Here is a 10,746-nt window from a genome sequence, read left to right as displayed (position 1 = left end):
CTTACCAGCATATTTCAACCTTGACAAGGAAAGTCCATTTGTAGGGGTGAAAAAGCATTTCAAGCTTCATGCCATTTTGGTTCTTGGTGTCTATGTTAAGAGTATTCATACAGCTATCACATGTGATGTTGGACATCTGTCTGCTACATGCTACAAAGTTTCCACCAACTCATTTCACATTGGTCTCCAAAAAGCTTGCACTGGAGCCAACTTGCAACCTAGAAATGAAAGTTTCTCTCACCCATAACCAATCCCTTGGGCCATCCAGTCCCCCTATACTAACATACTTAGTCTGTTTGGTAATCCAGAAAAATGGTTTCTTATCCTTGTGGTATTTATTTCTGAAAAACTGAGATACATTTATTCTAGATTAACGAAATTATAGCCGGTTTGAACAGCATGCCTTTACCTGTGAAATAGTTGTTCCAAGTAATTCAAAAGTCTGTAACAATTGTGTGATGAACTCAGTGAAGCTGTTTATTCATACTACTTATATTAGATCCCATTTTACTGAACAAGAGTCCACAAGTGAGATCTTCCAAACAGCTTGCTGTTAACGTTTCAGCATAGGTGCGTGGTGAGTAGCTAGCATTTCAGCTGTTCTCTTCCATTTATTTTTATGGACTTCAGCTGCCCATCTTCCTCAACTTCAGTTCTTTCTTGTCCGTTCTCAATGATTTTCCTGGTAGTAATTCTTCTACCATTGACCACTTCAGTAGAAGTTGAGACTGATCTGAAGTTGTTTGACCCACTAGTGTCGCCTCCAAAGGACCTGCAAGAGAATGTAGTGTGCTCACCAGGTCTGACTGAATCAAACGACATAAATGATTCCATAAGATCAGGAAATGCATCAAAGCCAGCAAAGCTAGCGCCTCTTCCACTAGTTCTGTTTCTGTTTTCACCTACGTTTCCATCATTGCCAAATGGAATGTCCCAGAAATCATGTGCAAAGGGATCCATTCCTCCAAAAAATTCTCTGAAGATCTCTTCTGGGTTACGGAATATGTATTCAGAATCAAATGGGCTGTGGAAGTGGCCTCCAGTTGCACCTCTGCCTCCTCTGTGCCGACTTTCTTTGCCAGATCTGTCATAGATGGAACGTTTTTGGGAATCTGATAAAACCTCGTATGCCTCAGCTACTGCTTTGAATTTCTTCTCTGCCTCCTCCTTATTATTAGGATTCTTATCAGGATGCCATTTTAATGCAAGTTTGCGGTAGGACTTTTTAATGTCATCTTGTGAGGCTTTTTGATGAAGTCCTAAAACTTCGTAATAATTCACCATCCCAAATGAGAGGTGGATGGATTTTGAAATGCTTTCTTTTCTCTCTGCTCAGTTACCTGAAGTCCTGGGTCGTTCAGGATCCAGGGAATCCTGTTTCTGTTTGGCACTCCAAATTCGCTCCTCACAACCTGCTGATTTTGCTCAGTTCATCTTTGGATTTGTTAGTGCTTGGGGCCACAGGGAAAGAAACACGTTTAAATTTTCCCTTTGATTTTGACAGTTGCTGTTGACTGGTGGAATTGTGACATCAGATGTAATTCAGCCAATCATTGTACAGTTGACTTTAGCTCATTTGTTTTGCACACTGAAGTGGTATTGTCAGGAGGTTATCTTTTGTTTGCAGTGCAGCTGGAGCCATGTTGGTCCCAGGATATTAGAGTCACAAGGTGGGTGAGGTCATAGCTTTTATTGGACCAACTTCTATTTATTTCACATTTTTTAAAATTATATTTCACAGGTAAGATGCTGTAACTGAATACAGCTCTCTGATTATATTAAGCCATTGTATTTGATGAAGTCTTATCATACTCTTATCTGCTTGTGGATTTTTGAGGTAATTATTAAATATAAATTAGGGGCCATAATTCTCCTCTAACCCAGGTCATTCCATTGCTGTTTGGTGATGATTTCACAGAGAATGGGGGTGCTGGGAGCCAGGACTTTTGAATTCTATTTTTGCCACTGACTTGCTGTATCCCACATCCCATCTCCTCTCTCTGTTTCATTTTCCCTATCTGTATATTTGTAATGTGCTTTGAGCTGCTTGCGGGAAAGTTGCCACAGAAGTGAAAATTGTTGTGATAGAACCAAAATTTTTGATGATGTGAATGTGCTCTTAATGGCACACACAGCTGGCAGAAACCCAGTATGTATAGGGCAGTGGATCTAAAGGGAAAACTGCATCATCCACTAGAAAGCAGTCCTACAGGGGAAATTAAGAAGGTTTTAGAGCTAACCTACCCATATTGGAGAAGAGGCCTTTGGCTGGAAGAATTTCCACTTCATTGCCAACAAGGGTCTGCTTTTCTTGTGGGTCAGTGTTGGGTCAATGCAATGGAGCTACTTGTAATGTAATATCTAAGTCCAACTCTAAAAGTCACCATCAGTCAGTGCAATGAAGTTCTTGAGATTGGAGCTCAAGGAAATGAAGGGCAATCTAGAGGTCAAAGCAGTTTCATGTGCTGTGAATTCATCAGCACCTGACATGATAACCAAGGAATCCTGGATTCTGCCTTCTCTCCCCCAGTGTGGCCTGATTAGTTGGCGGAGGATAGTGCTTTGGGGATTGATGTTTTTGGGTGTTTTGTGCGAACTGAGAAAATGTGTTCAAAAGAAATCCATGCCACTGTGGCAAGCTAATATTCCTCCTGCCTCCCTCGGAATTTGTCGCCCTATTTGTGCCAAGGAATGAGGGGAAGTTTCCAAATAATTGTTAATTAATGAATTGATCACCCAGAAGGAATGAAGAGGAGGGGGAATGGCTGGTGGTAGATAGTGGATGTTGGGTCTCAACAACTAGTGGTGCCTTCATTCCTTTTTTAAAAATTAAATATAGGCTTTTTTTTGTCTCTTTCCCGTCCCTCAGATTTTGAAATCTCCAGCTTGGAAGTTGAGTGACTGTTACTTGTATTGGCCTCACTCCCTTCCTCCTGCCTGTTTTTAGGGGCGGACACCAAGTTGAGGGACAACTTAGATTCTTGTACTTGGGTGTAGTATTAGGGTTTCCACCCCAAAGTGTGGGGCACTGCCTCCTCACTCAGAAAACACCCCTAAGTGCTGAAAGTACCAAAACACTCAGTTGTTGGATTTTAGCCTGGAACCTCCTGTGATCCTGCAAAGGTTTACACATGTACTCAATTTTCAGCATGCAGATAGTCCAACTAAATCAATGAGACCACTTGTGCTTAAAGGTAAACACGTCTTTGTAGGAACGGGGCCTTAGTGCTGCTGAGAAGTGTAAACTTGAAACCCCTGGTGACTGGAGCCCTCCCTCTATCCCTCAAGCAGGTACAGCACAGGTAGTTGCAAGCTTCTTCCACACCTGTGTTCCTCAAACCTGACAGAGAGGGACCACCTTCAGGGAGAAGAGAGTTCAGGCTCCAATGGCTCTTTCAGTTGCTGGCCTCTGAGCTAAAATCGCTATCAAGTGGGTTCAGTTAGTGACTGTTGTGATGGTGCTTTTTGTGATGTAGATGCCTATCCACTAGGAACTGGACTGAGGACCTCCCAAACTCATCTCACACCAGATCACCAACATCTTTTGCCAACATGGGTTAGGTCTGAGCATTTTAGAAACCCTTTGTAAAACTTCACAAGCAGTTCCATTCCTGTGTCTAGTGTGTCCAGTCTCTGTTAGATGGAGGGGAAAGATTCGGTCAGGAACAATCCCAGTCAGCCTGTTAGGAGGATCCCTGTGCTTTTAGCTTTTAGCAAGAGCAAGTGCCCAGCAGAAACCAGTCCAGACTGGTTGCCATGAGTGGTATTGTGCGGATGGGGAAGGGGGTAATTCTAACTTTTTCAGCTGTGCCATTTGAGAAGTGTTTCCTCCCTTGGCTGCAATGTTTGACAATGAGTGTCCGTAGAGTCTCAGGTTCGCTGCACACTGGATTATCTGTATTGGATTTGGTACATTTACCGATCTGAGCTGTAGGAAGCGTTTTTCTATTGTCATCTGCAATGGGGGCTGGCTGATCACTGCCTGTCCCTCTGCTGCCTGCAGCAGACATCGGAGACTAGCAAGCAGTTCAAGTGAGTGCCACTGCTGTAAGCTAAAAGGATTTGCAAGAGAGACAGGGGTGAAAAAGCGAAGGAGAAACAGAAATAAGAAGAGGGAGAAAAACATGCACACATCAAGTAACTAGACTCAAACTAGCCAGGCAGTCCCACAGAAACTAAGGCTTTGAAATGAGAAATGTTTTTCGTATCTTAAATCTCAAGTACAAACAATAAAAACCAGCCCAGGCTGTGTTCTTTGAAGAGAAGTACGAGTGACCTGAGCAGTGGTTATCAGCAGCGTCATTAAGATAAACGCTTAACATGATTTAAAGCATCCGAAACTGAAGGCAGCACTTTCAGATACTAACAAAACGGCCTGACATTGGGGATGGAAATCAATAGTAATCAGATGTCACTAAAAATACTCAAAAGTGTCCCATGGCTGATGGAGGTGAGATTAGTGTAAATATTTGTATTCTAATCAGTGGCACGCGAGGGCTGTAGGCGGCCTCTGTCTATTTAATTAATGGAGTGGCTTTTTAAAAGGATCCTAATCATATGTGATTGTATCTGCTTATCAACATTTTTGCTAATTAGATGATATGGAGGCAGTCGTTCTGCTAATTCCCTCATCCGAGCAGCATATCCTGCTCAGATAAAGTACAGTCTCTTTTTAATAAGAAACAATCACGAGACAGACTAACCTTAATGGTGCTCATTTATCTTTGGATCTTTTGGGTTCCCCACTCCCCCCCCGGACTTAGATTTCTGCTTCAGAATGCCAAATGGGCAGAGTTGCTGTGGCCCTCTCCCATCCTCCCCAGTCACAATTTTAAACACAATCACCTCCATGGGAAGAGCAGTCTGATGGCTGAGGTCTCATGTTATAAGGCCTTTCCCCTATGTTCATCCAAGCAGGCAGTTTGCATTTTTCTAACCTGTTGTTCTAAGCATAGGAAACATATCTGGATTGAAAAATTTCCCCACATTTCCTCCCAAACTGAGCCCTGAACCGTCACACCGAAACCAAACCTTTTCTGAGTCTTCGCTCAAAACTATGGCTGACCATAAACTTCCATCCAAATCCTGGACCTTCAGCCAGAGCTCCAATTAGCCCTTTGCCCAGAACTCCAACAGACCCTGAATTTTCCTCCAAGACAAAGAGCTTTTCTGAGCTGGGAAAACAAATTTTGTGTGTGTGTTTGTTTTCTTTTGTTTTGAAACAGGCTTGGCAGGGGGTGTCACCAGGAGAAGGGTTTATTGGCAGCCCGTTGATCCTGTGACAAGGCCTGGATCCTTTTATCTATAAAACAACATGAGCCTGGGACATTTGCTCTAAGTACTTTGACTGTCCAAACAAACAAGAGTCACACTTCACTCTGCCAGTCAAACTGTCACCAGACACTTCACCCCACTGTGGCCCCCATTGAAAAGGATATTGTACTCAATTTCTTCCTGCCTCTCCAGAGGGGGGGATCTCACTAGATTTTCTTTGGGAGAAATGGGGTGGAGAAGGGGATTCCCTGGGAATCTGTGGTGGAGAAGGGCATTGCTGGTTCATATCTCATGGTGGGTTCCATAATAGCCGCCTCCTAAAGGGTGAACCATCAGATCCAGCTGCCTTAGCAAAGATATAAACTAAATAAAATATTTAGCTAGAAAAGCCTTTCCTTTCTTCTCAAGATAATGAAGCACCATTTCCACAGACCTAACTTCTCCGAAGTACTTCTCTCCTGCACCCAGGCAAGCCAGTGAGCGTCAGGGTGGACTGAAATAATGGGAGTAGAGGGCTGCTATTTAGTTTGTGAGGTCAGGAGTTTGCCTGCTGTTTTTGCAGCTGTGAATGCGGAGCAGAAAAGGCTTAAATGACACAGATTCCAGCCTCCCACATCTGTGGATGGCAAGGGGAAATTTCTGTGCATCCCCTACAATGATTTTCATGTGTTAACTGCATTCCCTTGAAGTGCTGTGTGATAGGGGACAGAGAGGTTCTGGTGAGCATTAGAAAGAAATGTTGCTCTAGCAGGCTGAATGGGATTGTGGCCACTCAAACTTCCTCTGACCTCTGAATAATTAGGGAGGAAGCAGTTTCTGGATCTGGTTTATTCTGAGGTTTGGCTTTGAGACCCCAAGATCTAGTGACTGCTCATGTGAAATTTAAACCCCAAATAACAGAAGTCTCTTGAGACCACCTGCTCTCAAAAGATTTCTGCCATCTAGGGCTGATTCCAAACCCAGTCCTACCTGGGGCTGGAGTCAATGGGAGCTGCTGGTTTTCAGCATTAGATCATGCCCTAAATCCAATTTTCAAAGTTCCAGAGCACCTACAATCAAACCCATGGGAGCAAGTTGGGAACCCTGGATTCTAACTTGACCCACCTGCCAATATTCAAAGCAGTTTGGATCTGTCGGTTCGGCCTTGGCCATCTTTGTATGTAATTAATAGTACCCTTACGTTTCCTGTGACGGCTATATCAGTGTTCTCCTCCAAAATAAGAAAGACCAGTCCTTCTGCCTTGCTTCCTGCCTGTGACAGCCCTGGGCTTCCTCACTTTCCCCCCTCCCAACCCTACCCAAGGGGGATTAATTCACGATTAACCAAATTCTGAGGACATTTTCCAGTTTGGGGCTAGAAGTACTAGAGCTAGGAATGCAGAGGGACCAGAGGATGCAGTCTGAAAACTCGAGGGAAGAGAAGATGATGAATTACTGTCCTGGGATTTTCTCTCTGCCTCCCATCAGTGGGATGAGCTATGTGGCGCATTCAGTTAGTAAACTAGTCAGGGAACGTTGTTGCTCAGTTTTTCATTATTGAATGTGGTTCTTGACACTGCTGGCAGCTGAGTTTATTTGGGGCCATTCGAGCATCCTATAGAGATTATACCACCTGACCTCTTCTGACTACAGAGAGAGGTGGGTGTTTGCCTGCCTGGCTTAACTATTTCATCTAAACACAGACTCCTTCCCAATTTTGGATGGCATTATATTGGGAAATAATCACCTTTGAGAACTGTGCCTATTAGGGATCACTTCACAACCGCTGGATACCTTCCAGAGGTGGTACTTCCAGGTCGAACGTATTCAGGACTTGTCTACACATGAAATGCTACATTGGCACAGCTGTAGCGCTTCAGTGTAGACACTGCCTGCACCGAAAGGAGGGGTTCTCCTGTCAGCGGAGGTAATCCACCTCCCCAAGAGGCGGTAGTTAGGTTGACAGAAGAATTCTTCCATTGATCTAGCACTGTCTACTGGGGACTTAGGTTGGATTAACTACGTCGCTCAGGGGTATGGATTTTTCACTCTCCTGAGCGATGTAGATGGATTGAACTAATTTTCTAGTGTGGACCAGGCCCTAGAAAGGGAGCTCTCGGTAGGTGAGGGCACAGAAGTGGATTGTGTCCCAAGACTATAGCAACTATTAAATTGTGATTCAATGGTGATTTGCATGTACGGTCCTGGAGCATTTAAAATTTCTACTTTACTTCAGGATCTGTCCAACAACACTGAGTTTCTGTTTCAGAAAAGTAGCCCTCCCTCCTTGCAGGGCAGGAGGAATTGTGGAGCCCCAGAACGATGTACCATCTGCATGGAAAATGCCAATATTTTATGCTTAGTTGCACAAAACAGGAACGAGCAATCAGGAAAAGAGGTGGAATATTTAATGGAGAAGATTTTACATGGGGTAGGAAACTTAGGAAGAAAGGGACCCCCACCCCCTTCTGAACAGCCAACATCGCAGCCTGGGGTTTGCTAAAGAAAAACTTCTGAAGGTGGCTGCTGCAGGAGGCTGGGAACAGGGCAATTTCCACACTGCTTCAGTGAAGATTTAGTTCAAGTTTATTGCTGAGATTAAAAGACTGAAGAATATAAATTGTAAATGTGATGAGTTAAGAGCTCATAAATTCAGTATACAGCCCTGTTCCCGAGAGAGCGTCTGTGCAGCCTGGCCAAGCTGCCCAGTGCTCGTGAGCGTGCTCTCTTCCTCGCTCTCTCACACTCACCACTTCTCGAGAGACTCCATCAACAGCTTGCCCTGGCTTCCAAGAACGCATGTGCATGCGTAGAGAAACAATGAACACACTCATACGTACACTGGCACCTGGGCACCCAGGCGTGTACCTATAACTGCATATAGATTATACACACATTGTGGGGCCTGCAAACACACACCTTCTGCACTCCCTCTGCTTCCACACATGCAGATGGACGCATGGACGCACATTTCCTATTGCTGGTTTGCAGAGAAATCACTGGCTGTCCCAGGCAGGGATTTGCTCCTATTTAAATGCAGTGATGGAGCACGTAGTTCAGCCTCCTTGAGGATGATATTTCAGCCCCTTATGATGAAGGAAGATGTGCAATGTGTCTTCTGAATTGAAGAGGAATTCTTTGCATAACAACTTTCATCCACAGTGCTGTAATATGAGGTAAATGTTATCCCCATTTTACTTATCAGGAAACTGAAGCTGTTATATGAGTTGCTCATAGTCACACAATGAGTCGGTAGCCCTCAGTGTTAGTGCTTTTGAGCTACAGAGGGGGCACAAAGCCCCCATTAAAATGAACCAGCAGAAGGCTCATGGAAAGATGGAGCTTCCCTCATAGGCAATAATGCTCCCTCAAGTTCTGCCACTTGCCAAAATCCAACCTGTGTTTTCCCATCAGGCTGACATCGCTTCTGCCACCAGGGTGGATGAGGAGAGGTTTTCAGCTGAGTGTTACATGTACTGGAAGCTACATTGCCAGTGGGTGTGAGTTATAGATGGGGTTGCTGCAAAGTCATTTCCAGCTGTTGCAGCCCCGGAGGTTTCTAGATACTCAGAATTCAAGGCTCGCTGACATCTAACCTTGGAGGAATAGACCCTTTCCTAAAATAAAACCCCAACTTCTGTTGGGAAAACACCATTGGGATCTAGCATATTCTCTTTTACAGTCAAGATAAGAAGTTGAAAAACCTGCTCACTTAATGGAAAGAGTCATCCTGATTACAGTCCAATGTCAAAGATATCCCTTAGTGTCAGTTGCTTGAATGTGGCAGACCAGGACTGCAATAGCACAGTGTGCTCTAGGTAAATGCTGGGGAGGGAGGCAGTGCCTCGTGTTAGCATATGAGCCCTTTTAGGATTAAGAGTGATGGTCAAAATCTGAAAATCAGGAGAATTGGAAGGGGGAGGAATGGGGGAAACAAGGAGGAACATCAGGGCATCAATGGGGGATGCACAGATCCCCCGCATAGAGAGCAGACAATATGTTCCAACTCTAGCCTTAACTTTTCCCTTTGAACGTTGGCTGGAAGGACATGACTTAATGGCTAAGTATCAGGTTTGCAATATACAGATTTCCTAGAACCAAAGGTTCGAATGGCAGTTGAATCCTCTCAGTTCCTTGCCCTTCTAAGGATGTTAAACTGAGTTCCATTCAGCTGAATGTATGTGAGCCTTTGGATGTCTTCTGTTAAAAATACAGCTTCAGTTTGCTCTGCCTGGATGTTCAGAATCTGCTTTTCCAAAAGCTGATGCCCAAGGTGTATCCAGGTGTGTATACAATGTACATGTGAAATGGCATGCATGAATCAGGCATTTATGTCCCAGTAGCTCTAAATATCCCCCCGCCCCCAGCCCCATTTCTGAGGAGAACTGAAATATTGATAACTGTCTGCAAAAATGCTTGCAGACCTCTTCCTGCAAATCTAAGCCCCTCAAAGATCCCATGGCATTTCTCTGAAGAAAGGAGGGGAATGGGGCTGTGGGCAAGGGGAGCCTTCCTGGTATCCTTGCTCAAAATTTTCCCTCTGTACATGCTCCAAGATTAAGGAAGGCAGCTCCTACCACATGTAGGCCTAATTTTTCAACTACCATCCTCTGTCTCAGAACAAAAAAGAACTAGATAAGTTCATGGAGGATAGGTCCCTCAGTGGCTATTAGCCAGGATGGGCAGGGATACAAAACCATGCTCTGAAGTGTCCCTAACTTCTGTTTGCCAGAAACTGGGAATGGGTGACAGGGGATGGATCATTGATGATGACCTGTTCTGTTCTGAAGCACCATGAATTGGCCACTGTCAGAAGACAGCAAAAACGAGAGTCCTGTAGCACCTTAATGACTAACAAATTCCTGCAGGAATAAGCTTTCGTGGGCTGCAACCCACTTCGTCAGATGCATGAAATGGAAATCACAGGTAGGAAGTGTGTATATATATATACATCCAAGGGTAAGAAACAAAAATGCGGAGGGCAAGTGCTAACAAAGTCAATTCAGTTAGAGTAGATGAGGCCTATTCATCTGTGATTTTCACTTCATGCATCTGACGCAGTGGGTTGCAGCCCACAAAAGCTTATGCCCGCAGAAATTCGTTAGTCTTTAAGGTGCTACAGGACTCTCGCTGTTTTTGCTGTATACAGACTAACTTGGCTACCCTTCTGGAACTTGTCAGAAGACGGGATATTGAGCTGGATGGACCATTGGTCTGATCCAGTAGGGCCATTCTTATGTTCTAAGTGGCTGCATCTCAGTGACCCTTTGTGTATATATATGGGTAGCAAAACAATTGGGGTTAAAGGTGTTATTTTATTAATGTATCCTGTGTGGGGTCTTACAGACCCTTTTTTAAAGAGAAATTATAAAACTAGTTTAATTTTTTTTAAATCACTTATTCCTTTTAAAGTAAGTTTTATCTTGTGTGTGTGTGTGTGTGTGCGCGTGTGCGCATGTAGCATAGTAGATGTGCATAACCGCGTGTGTGTGT

General features: G+C 44.2%; 1 protein-coding gene across 1 annotated transcript; it reads right to left on the bottom strand.

The window, feature by feature from the left end:
- Positions 1–463: 463 nt before the first annotated feature.
- On the bottom strand, positions 464–1,284 carry DNAJB8 (DnaJ heat shock protein family (Hsp40) member B8). The gene has a single exon (XM_067544476.1). It carries the CDS (start codon positions 1,282–1,284, stop codon positions 586–588), a length of 699 nt encoding a protein of 232 aa, XP_067400577.1. The 3' UTR covers positions 464–585.
- Between the last annotated feature and the right edge of the window lie 9,462 nt (positions 1,285–10,746).

This window comes from Emydura macquarii, unplaced genomic scaffold, assembly GCF_026122565.2.
Source record: "Emydura macquarii macquarii isolate MOO-44397 ecotype Brisbane River unplaced genomic scaffold, CSIRO-AGI_Emac_v2 contig_968, whole genome shotgun sequence".
In the NCBI taxonomy this organism is placed as follows: Eukaryota; Metazoa; Chordata; order Testudines; family Chelidae; genus Emydura; species Emydura macquarii.
The sequence above is the reverse complement of the archived record's forward strand: the minus strand, read 5'-3'. Positions and strand labels throughout refer to the sequence as shown.

What these genes read in the sequence shown, in the direction of transcription:
- DNAJB8 (XM_067544476.1), bottom strand. Translation starts at nt 1,284, where the DNA reads ATGGTGAATTATTACGAAGTTTTAGGACTTCATCAAAAAGCCTCACAA.